Source organism: Desmodus rotundus, chromosome 9 (genome assembly GCF_022682495.2).
Source record: "Desmodus rotundus isolate HL8 chromosome 9, HLdesRot8A.1, whole genome shotgun sequence".
Lineage (NCBI taxonomy): Eukaryota > Metazoa > Chordata > Mammalia > Chiroptera > Phyllostomidae > Desmodus > Desmodus rotundus.
In genome coordinates, this window is record NC_071395.1 from 25,470,112 (window position 1) to 25,492,006 (window position 21,895).

At 42.1% G+C, this 21,895-nt stretch overlaps 1 protein-coding gene across 8 annotated transcripts in view; it reads right to left on the bottom strand.

Annotated features, from left to right (window-relative positions):
* The window catches only part of RAPGEF2 (Rap guanine nucleotide exchange factor 2), a 216,374-nt gene that overhangs the window by 144,964 nt on the left and 49,515 nt on the right, over positions 1–21,895 (bottom strand). For 7 of the 8 annotated variants that reach the window (XM_045202499.3, XM_045202500.3, XM_024568781.3 and 4 more), the window contains exon 2: positions 4,086–4,156. The exons of the other annotated variant lie outside the window; for it this stretch is intronic. In XM_045202499.3, the coding sequence (XP_045058434.2) occupies positions 4,086–4,156 (71 nt within the window). The remainder of the gene's footprint in view (positions 1–4,085; positions 4,157–21,895) is intronic. 8 annotated transcript variants of the gene reach the window in all.

The window sequence follows — 21,895 nt, forward strand, 5'->3', positions numbered from 1 at the left end:
CCTCACTGCAGACGCTCAAACAGAAGGTCACAGCTCCAGGAGGCAGCATCAAATGTTGAATGCACATCATTTGACACAGTTTCCTTTCACAGACCGAGTCACATGAGTTCTGTATAGAAAAGGATGACAGACACCAGTGCCTCTGCCTTGTCAGCGGCTGGAATGAAAGAAGGGTCCTGGCCCAACCTCTTCACTGGGTCTCAGTCCCTCTCCTGCACGAGACCCTGCCCTCCTGTGAGCTTACCTCCTTCTCCCGCACCACGGTCTGTTCTCCCTGTCTCCTGAGCCACTTTGTATAGTATAGAAACACATCTCAGTGTCCCCTGCTGTGTATGCCGGGACACACACACACACTCACACACCCCTCTTGATCCCACATCCCACTCCGGCTATCATCCACATGTTGCTTTTCCCATGACAGCAATTCCCCTCTTCGGGTTGTCTACACACCATCCCCATATTCTCACCCTCTTCACACTCCCACACCATTTGGTTCCTGACTCACCAAAGAAAAGGCTCTAAAAAGTTATCTGTGTCCTCCATGCTGTCTAAATCCTTTCTGTCCTTATCGTAATTCTACTTCTCTACAGCAATTGAAAGCAAAAAATAGCACTATCTTGTCTAGGCTTCCTGTCCTCGGTCTCCAGGTTTTTCTTGGAGTTTATTAGTCGCTTTCTCTGTCTCCTTTGGATTCTCCCCCCAATCCATCCCTCTACTTGACCTCTAAAGGTTCCCCATCACCTGCAGCGGCCCTTCAGCCCTCTTCGCCTCTGCACCACGTCCCCTCACCCAGTCTGTGATTTCACATTTACCCATGAACCGATGACTTCCACAGCAATGGCCCAGACATAGTGTGCCCTCCCACCGTGACATCCACTCATCTAAAGGCCCGCTTCTGTAGCCAGTGCTGGGTAATGGCCACCATTTCACGCTCAAAATGTCCAAAACATAGTTTGAACTTCTTCCTCTAAAATCTGCTTTCCCACAATCACTACGCAATTTTTTAGTCCAAACATCTGGCGTCCTCCTCCTTGACTTCTCTCTTTTCTTCACACCCCATCTTTTGGGCAGCGTGGGTTACCAAAATATACCCTTCCCAACTGACCACGTTCACCATCTCCCCTGCGAAAACCCAGTGTGAGTCCCAGTTACCCCACTCACTAGTTACTCTCTCTCACCAGGGCTACAGATGAAGACTTGTGCTTCTACTTTTGCTCACCCATTGTCCAGTCTCCACATAACTTCCAGGCAAATCTTTGCTAATATTAAGTCAGATCTCCTCCTACCTCCGCTCTTAATTTCCACTACCTCTGCTCTTAATTTCCACTACCTCTAGAAGGAAATACGAACTCCTGACCCTTGAATACCAGGCCCTGTACTCACTGTGCTATCTTACTTAGTCTCTCTTACTCTGCACAGCACCTGCCTTCTCGTACACCAAACCTGTTCCCGCGACAGAGCACCTAACACCCACCTACACTGCCAAGATCTCTGCTCACCTGCCCAGCACAGGAGCCAGAGCCCCACAATGGCAGCTGTGTGGTCCACTTCAATGCTGCATCACCATGGCCTACACCAGTGACTAGCACACAGTAGGCGCACAATCAGTGACTGTTGACTGGGTAAATAAATGTAACCAGTGCCAACCAAAAAAAAAAAAAAAAAAGATAAAATTTTCTATATGACAATGTTCTAATAAATGAAAAAAGCACCAAAAGTTTTTTAATCCTAAAACATGGTTAGAGAATATTTTATCAAAAGCATATTACCGATCTTTTCTGAATCCCTAAAGAATATAACAACAGAAAGAAGTTGTGGTGTGATACCTAAAAGTAGCCATCTAACACTGACCACACTCACCTACAAGGCTGAAGGATACCTACATACAGTTCAGCAAGCTCCCGTGTCCAACTCTGATTGGCCCCAGGCTCTCTGAGCTTTTTACCAATTTCGGCCTCAACTCCTAACTCTAGCATCCTCTTCCCTTTTGGCCAACATGTGGCTTAATCCACATGGATTAAGGAAGTAAACATTAACAAAATTAAGTTGCATTGAAAAATGTATCGTTTTTATAGTGAAGATTTGAAAACCTCCATGTTGCACAGTGTAGGATCGATGGTAACACAAATCAACTGCTCAGAACCACGGCGTCGCTTACCGGCGAGTGGGCCACAGGAACGCACGCCGCTGACGCTTTCAAAGGCCAGCCTCTGCCCCCCTCATGGTTGAAGACTAGTGCTCTACCGCTCAGTACTGAGTAAACAGACCCAGAGTCCGATTAAGAGCTGCTTTTTCCCCCTAAATTGGAAAACTGTATTCTGTAGAAGTCTAAACTGTTCTCTATTTAATCCTAGGGATAAAACTTTTATTTTAAAAATTCAAAGAAAATGTATCTAAACATGATGTATTTTGCTCAGAAATGGTCATTGTTATAAAGCAGATTATCCAGATCGTGAAGTTTATCTGTGCCTCTTTTTTTGTTGTTATTCATTTGGGTATTCTGCTCTTGCTTTAAAAATGAAGTTAAGACAGTTTCAGCTGATGTTTTCCATAAATATGAGAAACAAATGGCTTTTTAACGCAAGCGGAATTAAGATAAACATCTTAAAGGCTCCTCCCTGTAAATTCATGCCAACAAACAAAACTCCAAAACAGGCTTTCTACAGTATAGACAGACTAAACTACACCCTTTTAATGAATCAGTTATTTCTAATCAAAATTTAACTTTGAAAGGCGGAAAACTGATAGTTCTAAAGCTGGTTAAGAGGTGGATGGAACTTCACTGTGTTATTATCTCTACTTTTATAATTTTAAACATTTTTACAAGTATTAAAATTTTTCTTTTACTATTTCTTAGAATTCCTATTGTCTAAATAATTTTATAACCATATACATTGTATATACATTGTATAATCATTACATCTAAATATTATCCATGTGTTTTTATATGCACACAAGAATACTTATATTTGTATAGTAATTAATTGACTTGTATATGAAAATTAACTGCCTTTGATTAAATAAACAGTTGGTGCTAATTTTTTTTCTTTAAATAGTTGGTATTAAAAAAATAAAATAAAATGAAAGTTATACACTTTAAAATTATTCTTGCTGTAATTTCAGCCATCTTAAAAATTCCCAGTGGTTTTGCCCTTTCTAATAAAACTTGACTAAATTTTTAAACACTTAACTTGCAATCTACTTTAATTTAAATGATTTTCATTACAAATTTAATTTTAGAAGTACTCAATTCTCTTGACACTTTTTTCAATTAACAACTAAATATGAAATTGACATGCTCACAAATTAATTAGTGTTTAAAGAGTAAAGGGGAAATATATAGAAAAAAGTAATCCTTTCATAATTAAAAACTGCTGGTTTCGCAACTAGCTGGGGCTGGAGGAAACAAAACCTTCCCACTACGTCTTATTTGTTTATGTAACCCATCCTCCCAGGGTCCTTTATTTGCTGTTCCAGTTAGGGTAAAAAACAAAAAAAATCACTGGCCTGTATGTTCTTAATCATTTAGTTTGAAGTCAGAGAACCATCAGTAAGGTCGCCACCATACAATGTAAGCGATACACCAGAAGTCGGAAGAAGTGGACCGCATAAAAACAACTATGGTGCAAGCTAGGTTTCCCAGACAGGGGCTTCACAATGTAATGCAATAAATACTACAAAGACCTAAATAACACACTAAAATAATTCACCTAATCAGTCTTTGAACAATTGAAAACATTCTGGTTTCTTATGTATCTGAATGCTAAGATGTAGGTTTTTACTTGCCAGGATGGCAAATAATGAATGCTCCCTCTGGGAGACTCACCAAGTGGTGTTTATTACTTTAGGTGACGGGGTGCAGGGAGAGGGATGGAGGGAGAGAGGATATCACTATGGTATAAATGTAAAAAAATTATTATATGCATAAAATCGAATTCAATTTTATAGAATCTACAAAGCCAATATAGGGGCTCAATGAGGCAGGGTTTTCATAAGTAAGTTATCTTTAATCCTACTTCTTAACTATAATAAACGATTGTGTAAAATTCTAGCATCTGATTATAATTAATCTTAAAATGACTCACCTAAGTTGATGTTCTCTCAGGTTTGATAAGGCTTCCATACCGTGTAAATAGGAATACACTATTTCCAGATCCTGTTTGAAAAAAAAGGATTGAAATCATCAGACTTGCCAGGAAAAGAAGCTTCTAAACTAAGTCACTATATTTACAATTTGCAGACCAAGTTAAAGACGGGGGTTTTTTTTTTATACAGAAGTTTTCTAAGACATTAAAAATAAGCATTATTAAGAGAAAAGCTAAATTGCCCAAATTCTATCCAAATGCTATGCCTTCGGGATATAGACTAAAGCTATGAAAATATAAAATAAATTGGCAAAAGCTTATGAAAATAAATCCCTCATAAATTATTCTTTATCACTTATTTCTGCCTTTTACATTAAAATGCCAAAAGCAAAATTTTAACTTAAAGCATATGTATTTGTTAATATTGTGATTAAATCAAATAATTTTCTTAGACAATATAAAATTAATGTATGGTATTTCATGAGTATACTTAAAAATTAGTCTGAATTTAATTTTTCTATTCTTACCAAGATATTTATTATATATATATAAATATTTAAGTTTAAATGTTTTATTTTTTTAAAAAAGACATGATTTGTTTTTCTAGAGCACAGGTGGCAAACACAAGGCCCGTGGGCAGAATCCGGCCCTCCACCTTGTTTTATCCCGCCCGGCACCTTGTTTCTACCCAGCGGCAGCACCAAGCTCTTGCTTAACTGTTCAGGAGTAGTTACATTTAAAGGAATAGTTACATTTATACAGTCCTAAAATTACATTCGGCCCTTTGAAGGCAACTGCGAGGCTGATGTGGCCCCCAGTGAAAATGAGTTTGACACCCATTCTAGATCATATTACAATACACAAGAATTGTGTATTGTAATAAAGATTCAGTTATTCATCAAAGTTCTGAACTGGTAAAAATTTAAAATCCTATTTATACATTTATATGACAAGCCAGTAAGGAATTTTAAGACTCCAATAAAAATCTAGGATTACCCAGTTTGTGATTCAGGAATATGAGTGGATATTTAGTTTTGCAAGATTGTTGTGGCTCTTTTGAGTGCCTTGAATTTCCATATGAATTTGGAATCAGCCTGTCAATCTCTGAGGAAAGGCTGGCGGGATTTTAGTCAGGATTGCGCTAAGTCAGATCAGTTATGGTAGCACTGCCATCTTAACACCTTTAAGTCTCCCAATCGATGGCATGGGGCATTTTTCCAATTCTTAGGTCTTTAATTTCTTTCAACAAGGTCTCGTACTTTCCAGTGTACAAGTTTTGCACTACTTCGCTTAAGAGAGATACCAACTCTCTTCTTAAACATCATTAGATATATTAGGTTTGTACGTGCCTAATGGTAAACCGCAGTGTTTACGCTCGTCATGCCCTTGAACCTATGCACCGGACACAAATAACAATATTTAAGGAAAGAGCTTGTATCTCTCAGATCAGTCATGACCTCCCCTGGGTTAAACTTAATCCTCTCTTCTAATTAAGAAAAATGCCTGTAGCCTCGGGAATATCTTTCAAGACAATTCAAACTCCGTGTGCCATTATAGTTCATATATTTTGGGGACAGATAGGGGCAATGATTCACAGAGTAATTTGATAAAGAATTCTAAACCTTCTTTTTTAATCCTCACCAAGGACATTATTTCATTGCTTTCCAGCGAAAGAGGAAGGGAGAGAGAGAAGCACCGACTGGTTACTTCCTGAGGCACCTGGACCCAGGATCTTACGCACCCCGACAGAGACCGAACCCGCAGCCCAGGTATGCACCCTGACCAGGAATCAAACCCGTACCCTTGTATCATGGGATGATGCTCCAACCAACTGAGTCGCACCAGCCAGAGCAAGATTTTGAAACTTTTAGAAGAGGATATTACCAAGGATTTTGACCTAAAATAATTTTTGTAATAAAAAAATATTTTTAAAACAATATTAGACCTGGCTGGCGTAGCTCAGTGAATTGAGCATGGGCTGTGAACCAAAGGGTTGCCAGTTTGATTCCCAGTCAGGGCACAGGCCTGGGTTGCAGGGCCAGGTCCCTAGTGGGGGCCACATGAGTGGCAACCACACATTCATATTTCTATCTCTTCCTCCCTCCCTACCCCTCTCTCTAAAAATAAATAAATAAAATCTTTAAAAAAAAAAACAATATTAGAATGTGCTATGGAAGAAAATACCTCACTTATAGTTCTAAATTGCCCCAATTTAAAATGTGTTGATATTAAAGATTCAGAGTTTCCCCCTCGGGTGGTCAACTTTCAAATAAATTAATTTTATTCATCTGTACTGTTATTTCCCATGAGTCTTTTAATAGCTAAAGACTGAAATTTCAAACTAGACCCTATAAATTCAGTACAAAATAAAAAAATAACATAAAACCTTTCCCACTATCTAGTTAGCAAAGTTCACGTTCTTTAGAAGCCATCAGACGCCAATCATCATATTCTATTTCCATCTAGGGAAAGCCAATAAAAATGTCCTAGTCAGTGAGGAGTTTTCCTTACTGCTTATAACAAAATGTCCTTCTGAAGAATCCTGAAGTTCACATTCTACTTTATGTGTTATAAACATGTAACTTACTTGCAGTCATTAAATAGCACAGAAAGACCCCCATTTCTGAAGAGCTTATATTCTGAATCAAATATTAAAGTCGTACATTTTTTCCCCCTAAGCACCCATCACCCACTGTAACCTGCCTGAGGCCGACTATTCTTTTATCTAAAGCAAACAGACAAGTCTATTTATACTCATCAAGCAAACAAATTTACACTAGCAAAAAAAGTACATGTGGGAAATTAGTAGGAAGAAGTATGAGGTTTAAAGATTGGAGAAGGGGGAAGTCTAGAAGAACGTGAGGGAAACAAGAGTTTGGAAGCTTAGGAACAGGAGGAGGAAAAGAACGCCATTAATCCTTAAGAGACAACAGACCTCGAAATAACTACGTTCCTTCTTCAAACAAACCAAGCAAAATCAAAGTAAAAAAGCATGTCCCTTGATCAAATGGCACCTTAATTACTTGCTATTTCTTAACATTATGGAGTTTCACACTTGCTGTATCAGCACTGCCCATGTCAACGTAACTTTGTATAATTTGCATAATTACGCAGCATCTGTGAACAGTAACCACCACCATTATAGCTTTATCTTCAAATAATATGTATAATTACAACTTGCAAATTAAGCAACACTGCTTACAAGTTCATGAGAACGGGGAGAACAATGGTGTGTGGTCGCCTGCAAGTCACTGACAGGTCAGGAAGCCTGCGCCGTAAGACTGAGTGTGAAGGAAAGAGACTGGCTTCTCGCCATTACTGCATGACCTAATCAAAAAAGTGGTCTTTTCCCATCTATATGGATGTAGCTGCACAAATAAAACTTTCCCACCTGGAATAACCATGTTGTGGCCAGGACAAGGGCGGCCTAATTCAAACACGGCCGCTCCAGCAACGCACAGCCAGCAATGCTGTGCTTCCGTTTCCTGTGAGTATCTGAGAGAGTTAACTGGACTACAGGCTTCTTTAATGAACTCAACAATTATGTTCGGGGTTCAGGCTTCGAAGGGGTCGCCTCGAAAGAAAAACTGTTTTAAATGGTCTACGTCCCCAAGAGCTTATGACCTAGGCGAGCAGACGACAGTATTCTTCGTGAATCTGTTACATGGAAGGCAATAGTATCTAGCCTGAAGTAGACGACTTTGCAGATGGATTCTGTCTAATCTAAACTTGACATCCCTCACGGTAAGGAAGGATGTCTACGGCGGGGAATGAATACGTCAACACAAAGTCTCACTGTGCACAGCAGGAGCGGGACATGCAGACTAGGGCCAGCTCAAAAAGCAGAGAAGCTGTGGAAGAGGTACCAGGAAACCCGTGCTCTCAGACTCCCAGGACGCACTGAACTTTGACTGGAGGGGAACAAGTGAAATGCAAACAGAAGGCAGCAGGAACCTGTGCCAAAGCCCCGCAGTCAAATCCTAGGTGGGCCGAGGACTGAGGATGGCAGATGAGGTCAATAACAATGCAAGGCCGTTTCTTCTCCTTCCCTAGGGGCAAGGCAGACTGGGCAGCTTTTGAAATAGGCAAATGTGGCGTGTTTTCTTTTCTTATCATTCTTTATCCCCTCTCCCCAGGTGTCAGCAGCCTCACAGTGCCTCACTGGGGGGCACCACGCCCAGGTCTAGAAATTAAAGGAAGGTGGTCTGAGCACCAATGCAGTGCGAGTGGCGGTGGGGGCCCGTGAACCAACTGATTGGCCACATACCCACGCAAAAGCGCCCCACTCTGCCCGGGAACTACCACCACCCCACCCTGCCCCTCGGAGTCGCCCTTAACTGCCCCTCCTCACTTTTCACTCAGATGTCTCGACCTTCATTTCCCCTTAGCGGTTGGTCTTTATTAAAAGAATCTATGAGTTGGTGTGGAATTGCCTTTATGCAGCAAGGAAACAAAGAGGCAAAAGGGTGAGGTGCTGAGGAAGTCTTGCTCTTCAAACCAAACTGAAATTTGTCACCTTCGGTAAAACTAGGTAAAACAGAAAAAGAGTTTTCTTTTAAGATGAACAGAGAAACGTATGGCCTTTCGGGAGTTATTTTCTTGGATCCCATTTTTTTTTTCTCTCTACACAAACGAGAGATACTCGCAGAGTGAAGTTATGTTCCAACAACCTTGGCTATAGAAAAAGAAAAGCCACTGGAGAGTTAAATCGCCTAAAGCGTCCCAGTATCCACTTCTGTCAAGAAACTAGGATACGCAAACTCAGAACTTAACCTCCCCAACTGCACCTCCCAACACAAATAAAATTCACATGACGATCACTATTTTAATAGCCCTAAAAAAATGTGAGCTATTTTTCCCCAAATAATTCTCCAGCCTTGAATACAAACAGGAACACACTGCTCTCTCAGGAAGTAGTGTTTTTTTAGAACAATAAGCCTTTCCTGCTACCCTAGGAAGGACATCCTTTTTTCAAAACCAGATGCTATTTGAAAGCAGATTAAAGTTATCAGAAACAATGTAGCCCAGCAGACAAAGATATTGACAGGCCAATTAAAATGCAGTCTTCCATGAAAAAGACTTTTTGGGGATCCCAAAGGTAAACTATGTATGAAAGTCCAAAAGCATCCCCTATGTTATTTGGGAGAAGGATGGTTCACAATCTAATTAAACCCTCTTGCCCAGTCTGTAAGCCTCACATGAGCATAATAGGAAAGAAGTCGGAGAGAAAGTTCTCTGCAAGAGGGCTCTTTCGCTAATGTCTCCTTAGAGACTCATTCAGAATGCAATGTGCCTCATACCAAACTTGGACGTCACTTAAAACCAGCTTTTAACTTCACTTGTTCATCAGCACCGGGACGTGTCGGCATGACCACTGGAGAGCTGGGAGGAGATGCACTGCTCCTTTCCCACAACTGGCGTCGGTGCACCCCCTCCTCCCTTCCTCTGTGCTCTCTGTAAACAACGTACGGGAGGGACTGTGAGAAAAGAACACAGCTATCTTTTTCCTTTGAAATGAGTTTTGTTTTATACGTGAATGTATTTAAACTAAAATCCAAAGTATGGTGGTCAAATGGTATAATGTTCAGGTTACAAGATTAACTAAAACAAACAAACAAAAAGACGGATTCCTTTAAAAAGATTGTATTGCAATCATCTTTTGATGATAGTAAGGCCAAGACTGGGATACAGTTAGCAGCTGTATGGAGGAGACCTAAGTGGTAGGTGCATTTGGGTCTAAACATGAGGAGGAAGAGAAAGAATCATCTGAAGTAACAGCGATCTCCAGGAGCAGGAACTATGTACTGACTCCAGCTTCACTCTTGCAGAGACAAAATAATAATAATAATAATAATAATTCATCTTTCTTGGCCAAGGATCACTAGGAAAAAAGTTAGACAGTTATGTCTTGAACATTATTAAAAAGGAGGCTAAAGGCTAGAATAGCCAAGGCCCAAATTCTTGTCTCCAGCCAATGAGGGGAGGAGGCAGGAAGGTGGGAAGCCTGCAAGTTACGTTGTATCTGTTGCCATGGCAGTTGCACCTGTAAGTTTTACATGGGAAATCCAAATTTTTCCACACTACAACACGCAAAACAATGACCCTGAGAAGGATAATGGAAAGAATATGAGCTTTGGTGTCAAGCGGAGCACAGCTGACATCCTCATGCCCAGCACTGCTGAGATGTGTGAGCCTGGTTTCCTTACAGAGGCTGTGTTTGCAAATCTCAGGGAACAGTAAAGTGATATCGAGTTTCATAACAACACGTGGCCCATACAGACCCTCGAAAAATGGTAGCTGATCTCATTATCTGTGAGATCCGAACACAAGAGCACAGTAATACCAAGAACATAAACTTAAAATATTCCTGACATTTACATACCTGAGAATTTTTACAAACAGATTTTCATGTGAATATCTCTATCCAACAAATACTTGAATGAACTACTTATATAAAACAATAAAGAGCCCCTAAATTGTCTGCTTTATCAATCCAGATCCTGTATATCCAGTTCGGTGGGAAGAGGGTGCCTTCGGCCTCCAGAGTGCACACCCATCAGCACCATTTCAAGCACGTCACATCATACCGCCTGCCTGCCTAGCTCCCCGGCAGGCTTCTGAATAAGGGCAAGCACCAACAATCTCTTGCATCCTTGTCATACAAGTGGCCAGCAATCTTTGGGTCCAGCCTAACACAAAGTCCGTCAAAACACACTCCCCCTTTCTCTCTCCCTGGCAAAGAAAGGCCCTCAGCCAAGTCTCCACTGGCAGTGATGGCTTCCTATCCCAGCCAAGAATTCTTACCTCCTGTCCACCATTTGCCCCTTCCCTGTGCCCCATGTGGTCCCTTTGCTTTCAGGGGTTTACATTTTCTATCCTCCGCCAGAGAATAAACAGTCTGAGCAAAGTTACTCTGTTTTCTTTTACACCTCGTTCTAATCTCTGCTTGTAGCAACAGAGAGGGAATGCACTGGATGCACAAAGAGAGAAGGGCAACATATCTGCAGGACCTGTGGTATGCACGAATGAAACCTCCTGAGAATAACGGTGAAAAAAAGGAAGGGAGGAAAGTTGTTTTCAGTCTTGGTGTTCAGAGCAGTGAGAAGAAACTACCTTCAGACAGTGAGACAATTTTGCAAATGGCCACAAGGGGGCAGACCAGACCAACAGTCCTTTCGTGGCACTGCCAAACTCGAGCCCCAGGCTCTCACAGGTGCATTTCCATTAAACACATTTAAGAGATTTGGGTCTTCAAAAGTGTTCCTTTAGATCATCTCAGAGAATAGGATGAGTCCTTTCTCCTCACACCCCTAATGAAAGGGGGCACGAGAGAGCAGATTAAGTCCATCAGCACCTCCATTAAAATCATTTCATTTCTATCGTCCCTAGCAGGGAAAAACCTTATTTTAAACCAGCCTCCATACCCCCCACGTCTTGGGAAAACACCAGAGCATAGAAAAGTGTCAAATAACTACACTGCTGAGGTGTTTGTGCCCTCCCAGTCCCTCAGCCCCAGAGCTACACCACTGCACACTTCAGGAAAAGGTCCAAGGTGGAGTGTATGATTTTCACTAAAATTCTCAAATATATAACTTCAGTCCTAAATCATATGAAAGCAGTTTCTGAGCTTACTAATTTACACCGAAAGGGGAAAAGCCCCAGAGTTGTGATTTCATTCAAATTCACGTGTCCAACCCAGGAAAACCTGGTGATTGTATTACCTGCCATCTGTAACACAGCGTGGATGTGCTTCTTCAGCCTCAGGTTCATGAGCATTACAGGACAGATACACGGAACTCCAGAAGGAAAAGGCACAGGTTCCAGCTATTCTGGTTGTCTAAAATCGCCTGGGAAGCTTTCCACTAAAAAAGGCATTCTTTCTACCTTTTTTTAAAAAGGGAGTTTTGAACTTGTACAAAAGTAATTATAAAGTAATTACCTCTTAAATTAACCACAAAAATCACAAAGTGGACATCGGAGTTAAACAGAGCTAAGCGGAGTTAAACCCTTGGACCCTGCTTCCTCCACTTCAAGCTGTTGTTGTTGGAGGGAGGAGGGGTGCCAGAGGCAATCCCAGTTCAGGGGAGGTGAGCTGAAGGTAGAAAGGACTGCGTAAATTCTAAAGGAGAGGGGAGGTGTCCCATGTAATCCTCACTCTCAAAGAGTTTCTCTCTCACAGAAGAAAACACAGGAGTTAAATGAGTGCGGCGAGGAAGACCTTACAAGGCAGTTCTTAGGGTTACTGAGCGAGCAGTGTTATGTTTAGCAACTCAGAGTATGTCTCACGTCCTGTGTCCATCATCCCGTCTTGGGGACAACAGCCACCTAAGCAGATGGACTTCACTTGCGAAGATTCAAATGCCTCAGAAAAGTCAACACTTCACTTGGAACTAAAAACTGACCCTGTGCACAAGTGAGAAAAATATCAAGTGTCTAAATCAGTCCACAATTCCTGTTTTTGAGAGTCAGAGTAAGTATTTCCCCTTCAGAACAATGCATTATCACCAAGCCTACAGACAGCTTCCCACAATTCACATCTTTAGGAAGAAGCAAGCACAAACTTACCAAAATGTCTTCATTATAAAGTAACTTACTATAATCTCTTAGATTAGAAAAATCTGTAGTCAAATTTTAATTTCACGTGTAAACGCATTAGAAAGTTATTTGCAGTAAATTTAATGCTAGCCTTATTTTTCCTCTCCAATAATAAACTAGCAGGCAGTGAGTGAGTACATTTTAAATTAACATTTAAACATTTGACTAAGAACATACACACATACACACACTGCCTTAATAAAATGATTCTTGAACTTTCTTTCATTTCAATATAAAAAAATTAACCAAACATACTCCCTCCCCTTGGCTTGGTGTTCAACTCATTTCCCATAGCCGGTCTGGCTCTGGGTAAACCCAGCACAGGTCTGGCTGAGTCAGGGTGGGTGGAGGGCGCTGCCATACACTCCCCAGAACTCAGTCTCTACCACGAGGGCCCCGAGGGGCCCCCGCGGGGCCCCCGCGTCTGCACAGATCACTCCCAAGGTGCCTCAAGTTTCAAACACCGACCCGGTTCCAGAGGCTCCATTACCAGTTCTTACGTGGAGCCATTCACTGCACCGATGCCCACAGTCCCCCAGTGGCGGGGCTCACAGCCCCAACACACAAAGGCGATGCAGCAGGTTACTGAGGACACGGGCTCGTTCTTGCCTCTTAGTGAAAAGGAGGTGATTCTGAACAGAAGCAGGTTTTAAATAGAGAACACTTCATTGTTGCCGTTTTTCTAGGACCGAAGACAAAATAACATGACATCTGTTTTTCCCATCTTGAATGTTTCACCAAAGACTCAACCACCAATGGTATTACTTACTCTCAAACGTTTCTACTTCTCAAGAGGATGAAGCAAATGAGAACATCCTACCATGAGTAATCAAAGCCGTCCAACCTTCCTTGTTGGAAATAATCTAAATGCTGAAGAAACTGTTCAAGATTTACCTCATTCAGGTCTGCCCATAAAAGACGGGGTGGAAGACAAGAAAGGAAGTTGAAACATCAACCAGATCAACACCTGGGGAAGGTGGGCAGTAATAGAAAAAGTGCATTATTAGACTGCAGAGAAGAATTAGGGGCTGTATATACGTTCTACTCAAGTGCTCCACTGGAAAGAAGAGCAGGTCATAGTTGCGGAACCATCGCACCTTCCGACCCTTTGAAGTTAAAACGGAGCCCCTTTACTTGCCCTCGATGACTGTGTCTGTCCCCCGAATTGCGCAGGACGCACGGTGCACGCAGGACAGGCTGAATGAGTGCACGCGCACGAGGTTCCCGTGCTGCAGGCCACGGCATTCATAATGCACGGGCCCTCCTAACAGCAGTACTTTGATGTCACCCCCCCACACCCAGACCCCCACCCCGAAGCCCTCAGCACCGTCACCTCGATTCTCCAGAAACCTGGAGCGCAAAGAGCCCTTGTGCGGTGACAGCGAGCACCCTGTGAAGTCGGCTGCCGTCGTCGAGACGCCGAGGCGACCGCACGGGGAGATGAGGGGGACCAGTGGGGAGGGGGTTCCCACGCTGGTTTTCCTAAAACACGGGTTTATAACTTAAAATACACGTCACTCCAGAGCCAGGCTCATAAAGGGCAGATGGGTTTGTGTACCAGCGACTGCAACCTAGAACTGGAGCTTTACAGGAAGAAGGAGAGAAGGTTGTGAAATGTCCTTTTCCTGGTAAAGGACAAGTTTCAAAGAAACCTATCGCGAAGGGTTTCCAAACATCGGTCCACAGGGAAGTGTCCAGCGGTGCTCGGCAACATGAAAAACTGAGGCAACGTGGTGAGATTGTTCATCAGCCAAATGTGCCCTTAACTTAGGGATGAAAACCAGTTCGTCTGTTTGTTTTCTACTTTTACGTCATCCTTTGAAATTATATTGACCCTAGAGGCCAGTAGTTCATTGTTTTGTCTCGTGTCATCAACAGGAAAAAACCTCTTTAAACTGCCCACCTTATAATTGTACCCTAATTTTTGAATGGTGGCCAGGGAGGTCCGTGGTGTTATTTGACAAAATCCAAAGAGTGGGGACACCCACTGAGGCCACCCATTAATGTGGGAACGGGAGGAGGCGGAGATGACTGTAAATTTCTAAAATTATTCACCTCGTACTTCCAGCTCTATTCTCAAAACTTCTAGGGATTTTTGACCCTTACCAAAAGAGACTTTTCAATAAATTTTGATTAAAGAAATCTCTACCGTTGGAAACTTCTGGAGTAATTCTGGACCTTGGCACAGAATGTAAATTTTGCAGAAAATGTGGCAAGATGTTTTGGGCCAGGCAAATAATCAGCGTGAGCCCTGCCAGACAACTAACTCCCCTGTGAAGTATTTGCTTTCAGGGACACTGGGCTTATAGTACAAGTCAACGGAACCACACTGCCTGAGTTCAAATCCCAGATCTGCCATTTACTGGGTCTCTGCCCTGCACGAGTCACTCACCCTCCCCTGCAACTTGTTCAACTGTAAAACGGAGATAATAACAGTCCTAAGTCCAGACTGGGGAAGTGCTTAGAAAGGTGGCTTCTTGGTACAACAGTAGGCACTTTTTAAAGCACTGACTGCCATTATTATTACTCGATTTTTATTATAGAAGGTGGAGGCAAAAGGGCACCGTGGGGTGAAGGGGACATCAGTAATTCGCTGGCCAACATGTCAGGCAGCTGAGATTTCCTGGCAACATACTTTAGAACAGCATTTTAGTTTTTCAGTTTTGTTTTCTTACCAGATCATTTCTGGTTTTCAAGTAAAATACAATGCTATAATAGTGGATAGCTTAAGGAATAAAGAGTGCAAGATGTGAAAAGTAACAGAGAATCTTAAACACGCCTCATATTTTTAATACAAATGAAGACTTCTACTGAGCCCCGAATTTCAACAGAGATCGGGGATAGGGAGGATCCAAACTGCTCAGCTGCCATCCCCTCCCTTCCCTCACACGTCACAGGTCACAGGTAAGGCCGACACACTAATACTTGCGCTGTGCAAAGCCCTGTGCTAGGATGCCATCTGGGAGACACGAGATCAGTCCAACACCACTCTGGTCCTCCGAGAAACTCGGTCTGTGAGGATGGATAAAACACCCTCGCCAACAGCTACACTGCAGGATAGAAATTCCATTGTAGGTCACAGGTATCAGAAGACGAGGTTTCCTACTCCCAAGTTCAACAAGCGCCTCCTGCCACTCTGCCGTTGCTACCCGCCAGCATCAGAACTTCTAAATCACACCACATCTGTTCCTCTCCCTTCAAACTCCATAATAAGCAGATCAGTTATGCCAGAAATCATAAATGTCTCTAACCTTTCTTCCACTGGGCAAACCATTATTCAGTATCTACTACCCATACGGAAATGCAATTAGATCCTATGTTTAACACCAAGTCCTTTTAGGAAAAGGGTGTCATTTCCAAAGTGCATTTTTATCGAGTTACTTAAATTTATTATAGCTCGATAACAAAATATACAGCAATGGCGTCTGACACAAAGTACAAACCAACTTGCTTGCCTCGGGGGGTGAGGCCCGACCTGGCCATCCTGCTCCCACATGTGGGAGCTGGTGGTCCACTGCCTGCATCTAGTCTGCTGTCAAAGCCAAAAGAGAACTCTGTGATGAGCTTGGGGAAGAGGAAGAGAAAGAGAAAGGGAAGCAGAGGAAGTAATCTCTTCCTCTCTATTCACGAGTCATTCACCATCATAGACAGTAATGTTACTCCCGCTAAATGTATGCATAGGCTGGGTGCTGTAAGAGCATCTGTAGTAAGCACATTCTTTTGAGTATTGTCATTAGTAGTAATTCTGGGAGATGTGGCTTTTGAAAACATCCACCACTCACCCAGCGCTAAGACTAGTGAATGTGTTGGTTATTCAAGCCCAATTAGGCTCAAAAAATAATACACAATTACAGGAAGTGAAGAGGTAACTTCCTTGTGGTATTCACTAAGCAACTCTGATACCACCACCAAGATACCGTCTATAAAATGTTTTGAGCAACAGCACCACCGTTTTTATAAAAACTGTGTTATTTGGAAACGTGACAAATTTGAAGGATAATACTTAGCTAGATATATAAGCCCTGACATATGTTAAACTTCATTTCATTACAGCTGATCCTCATTTTAGCAGAAAAACATCAGTAAATCAAAATGAAACAACAGGTAATTCTGGAACTAAAGCTACTACTCTGCACTACTTGTGCGTGTGTGTGCGCCATTTAATCCTCCAACACACGGCAGACAAGTGCTACCTGCTGTGCTTCCTATTCTTCTGGAACAGAGGCATTGTTTCACTCATGAACGAAAATACCAGACGCCATGGACATGGTCCACATGCAGCCTTTGCAAACCCTTGCTTCGTCATGCCAGTGAGGACTCCAGCAAGTATACAGGTGTTGCCCAGGGAAACTAGTTAACCTGTGAGGAGAAGGTTCAGTGCAAACAGACCGGTCAACTCCTCATTACAACCACCCCCGAGAACAGAAACTGATGCTGCCTTTAGTACTGGTACCCTAAGCAAAAATTAAAGTTTTACAGATTAAAGAACAGAGGGGGGGAAAAAAAGACAGACTGAGAACTTTTTCTTCTTTATCACCTTTTCGCATGCCTTTTCTGGTGTTAGTCATTTGAGCGTACGGATTTACACATGAACTAATAACATACACCCAGATGTTTAAACTATTAACATTGTGTTCTCAGTATCATTTTCAATTCTCTTCTTAGAAATGAACAAGTTTTCTGCCTTAGAAGATCTTTACTTGACCCCTTCATAAATCCTCCATAGCAACAGCTGTATTTCTTGGCTGAGATTCTGGAATGATAGGTGTGCCCCTTTTGTCCATTTTCTCAACTATCCAGTTATCGTATAACTTTTTGGAATCTGATCTTTGCCCTGATGCACTAGTATACAAAACAGACCCCCAAAAATAAGTAAATGAAAAAATCCCTGCCTTTGCAGATATTACAGTCTAGTAGATATTACCGCTAGTGGGACAGAAAGATTGAGTAAGTATGAAAACTGTTTGATAGTAATAAGCAATAAGATAAAATACCCAAGGGAAGGGGAGCATGAAATGTCAAGGACGGTGGCTAGTGCTGACCACTCCCTCCCCTGGTCCTCAGGCCTCCGCAAAGGGCTCTGCAGGGTGTGTGCCAGGTGAGTAGCCCAAGTCTGACCTTGAGCCTCATGCTTCTTCAGAAGGATCCTTTCACTTAGAAATCAAATCTATTCTCCGCCTATTGTTACATGTGACTTGTCTTACAAACTCGTGCAATCACCAGCTGATGAGTTTCCCTGTGAGGCTGCTGAAGCATCACTTAAAGTGGTAACTAAAATTCACACTAAATTTCCCCCCGAAAGACATCTCTTCTTCTACCACTGGGACCAGCGCCCTAGTGAAAACCCTGGAGTTATCTCCAACTGGTAGTTGCGGCCGATAGCAGCTCTTTTCTCTTTTTTCGTACATTTAATCCACTTTTCAAAAATCCTGTCCAGTCTCCTCTCATATGTTATCATTCCACTTTCAATAGCATGAACACTTCCATGGTTTTATTCTATGTTATGATGCATAACATAAGCAAAATAAGGAATCCCAAACAGGTTTTAGGCTGTCCTCTCCGCTGCTGAAAATCTTCTGTGGGTCACGCAAGCACCCAGGGCTTGCTGCAGCCTGCCCCTGAGCCCCAGCCTAGTCCGCTCCCACATTTCCTCGGCTCCAGTCTCCCCCAGAAAGGCTTCTCTGCCTCCCAGCACGCTCCCCCCTGCCTCCTGCCTTGCATGTCTGCATCCCCAAGGGCAGCTCAGCTCACATGCTCTGGGAGGCCTGTTCAGACCCCTCTCCCCAGGCCTCCCCTCCTCGGGTCGCCTGGACATTCATTAAGGCATCGCTCATAAGGAACTTATTGTATGTTCATTTTTATGGCTGGTATTCTTTAATATGTATGTGACCTATCTGTGGGAACAAGTCAATAAAGGCAATACTCAATAAAGACCATATGCTCCCACAGAGGGACCGCATTTGTACTGACTCCAAAATAACAGTTGCACCAGAAAGAAGGAAGACTTTGTACCATGTGGCCCATTCTAAACCTTCTATTTGAGGCAACCTTACTTTACACAGGACTTGTATCATAAGTCATCATTTAATTAATATCCAAATACCTTGAGAGCCAATAACAGTTCAACAAAACAGCTGGAAATCAAGTATCAGATATAATTACTCACAGCTGGCTTCGTTCAACTGCTGTCACGTGAAACAAACCTAATCCACAGACTGTTTCCCACTCTCAGCTCCCCAGGAAAACAAATTCCTCCAAGAAACATGAAAGGCTCTTTGTGTTAGACTTCTATTTTTCAAGGTTGGATAATATATTCCAATGTTAAGGACTTTTAGCAGGAGTATACAATACTGGAGATTTTCAGGAGTATGTTTTGTTTTTACACCATAAGTGTGTTTTTGTAATATTTCACTGGCTTGGAGCTTTGTTTTCCTTAAGATGAACAAAAAAATGAAAACTGGACCAAGTCACAAAATACAGTGGGCGCCTGTATTTTTATGGTCTGGCACTCAGTTTGCTATTTTGATACTGGGCTCTATTATTTTTGTAAAGATAGGTCTCAACAGCTTAGTAACATAAATTATCAAACAAAGATATTGGTTTCACACCTATTGTTTCGAGACGTGATTTAAATCATTTTACTGGATTGCATGTTTTATGAAGGGTAATTTATTTATGAACAATAACAACTACCTATTTTAGGCCAAGCACTGTGTTGGAAGTTCTACAGCTCTTCTCTCCCAGTTCCATAACAATCCCACGTGTAGACACTTTGTATCTAGTAATTACCAAAAGGAATCAAAGATAGTTTTCCAACTACTCCCCCCCAACCCACACACAAAATCACTCCATGATAAGCAAGATTACGTACATGCTACAGCAGGATTTTCGAATCCCAAATAGGTATTTGCATTCATCCCTCTCAGTCATTCAAAAGAATTCTCATTTTTTGGTATTCATTCAAATTCTCTCCCACCCTCCTTTTCCCTCCCCCTTGAGAAAAAAAATTACCAATAGTCATCATGTTTTATTGATCTAACTATTAAACTTAAAACTGAAGTCATACTTCAGGAAACCTCACAACTAGTCCTGGTTTTGTTTAATCTATGATACAACAATCACCTTTTCAGAAAGCTAAAATTAAGTGCATCTCATTAGCAGCAGTTTAGAAACACAAAATAAATCCAACCATAACCTATCACTTACAACACAGCTTGTAATTTATAAATGACCATGCACCTTGATGCAAACCAACACAATATTAATTACACTATCAATAAAAGCGATTGGCAACATTCGGAGCCTACTATGCCCCTTCGGGTGACCTTATCTGTGTGCTGTCCCTCCGCGCTGCTCCAGACACTTGACGTGGTTCCCATGGCTGTGCCGTCTACTTGGTTTCCAGACCCTCCTTGACCTTGACCTTTCAGTGTATCTCCCGAGCACCTTCTCAAACTCGGCAGCATCTAGCCTCTAGCATGACCTCAGTTAAAATGTGTTGAGTCACTGAATACATTTTTCCCAATGCACTCAGAGAAGTAACTCTCCTTTTTATGTCACCAAATTATTTAAATATATTACTTTTTAACACCAAATTTTCTTCAATCGACTTAATGCCACTGGATTGAGTTAACTTACGGATTTTAAGAAGTATGAACATCACTTTTAATCAATCTTTTATTTTTGCATTTTGGACAAAATTATTTTCCACAATGTAGAATGTAAAACGTATGGACTCACACGGCAGTATTCGCAATAGCCACTGTTGGAAACAGCCTAAGGGTCGAGCGGGCAGCTGAATGGATCATGGAAATGTGTTATGCTGATACGCTGGAATGTTATCTGACCTTCAAAAGGAGGACATCTAGTCATTTGAAACAATGCAATGACCCCAAGGGCATCATGCTAAGTGAAATGAGCCAGAGGCAGTGAGAGAAATACTGCTGGTACGGTGTCACTTCTATGTGGACTCCTACTTGGTACGGTGTCACTCCTATGTGGGCTATTACTTGGTATGGTGTCACTTCTATGTGGGCTATTACTTGGTATGGTGTCACTCCTATGTGGACTATTGCTTGGTATGGTGTCACTCCTATGTGGACTATTGCTTGGTATGGTGTCACTTCTATGTGGGCTATTACTTGGTACGGTGTCACTCCTATGTGGGCTATTACTTGGTACGGTGTCACTCCTATGTGGACTCCTACTTGGTACGGTGTCACTCCTATGTGGACTCCTACTTGGTATGGTGTCACTCCTATGTGGACTACTGCTTGGTATGGTGTCACTACTATGTGGGCTATTACTTGGTACGGTGTCACTCCTATGTGGACTCCTACTTGGTATGGTGTCACTCCTATGTGGACTACTACTTGGTATGGTATCCCTTACATGCGGAATATAAAAAAAAGAAGAAAGTCACACTCTGGAGACAGAGAGGAGGAGTCGCTGTCGGAGGCTGGGGTGATGGGGAAAAGGGAGAGGCTGCTGAAAGGGCCCCGACTCTTGGTTCTAAGGTGAGTGAGGTCTGAGCTCTGGCCGGCAGCACGGTACCTGCAGCTGACAGCACATTACTGTGCACCTGCAGTTGTTGAGAGTGGAGCTGAAATGTTCCAAACAACAGCAGAAAAGATGACGAATACGCGAGGTGACAGATGTGTGAATTAACTCAGAGGCGGGTCCTTCCACAATGCAGATGTACACCAAATCACCACAGCGCACACTTCAAATATCCTGCAATTTTCTACGTCAACTATGCCTCAACAAAGCTGAAAAAATGTAAGGGCTCTCTCACATTGTTATTGAACTTCTATAATCTTTCTTATTTTATTTGTTCTATCAATATAAGCAACCAATTTTACCCCCTGCCAAAAAAATAAGCATCCACAAGTAACCACAGCTAATACACCATCAAGACAAAGTGCTTATTCAACACTCAATATTTACACCTCACAATAAAATGTCTCCATGATTAACTCCCACTGTATGAAGGACCAACAAACATGATGCTATTGGGGCTTTTGAGGAAAAAATTTCCACCACTGTAAAGCAAGTACAGTGATAATACACAAAATTAGTTTAGTCGGGGAAAAAAACACTTCCACTGGAAATAAATAGCAACCACCTGCAGCAGGTCCTTGAATGATGTCATTTTGTCTAATGTCGTTCCGTTGTGACACTGATAGGGTGCCGTTGGGACTTACTCTCGCTTGTAT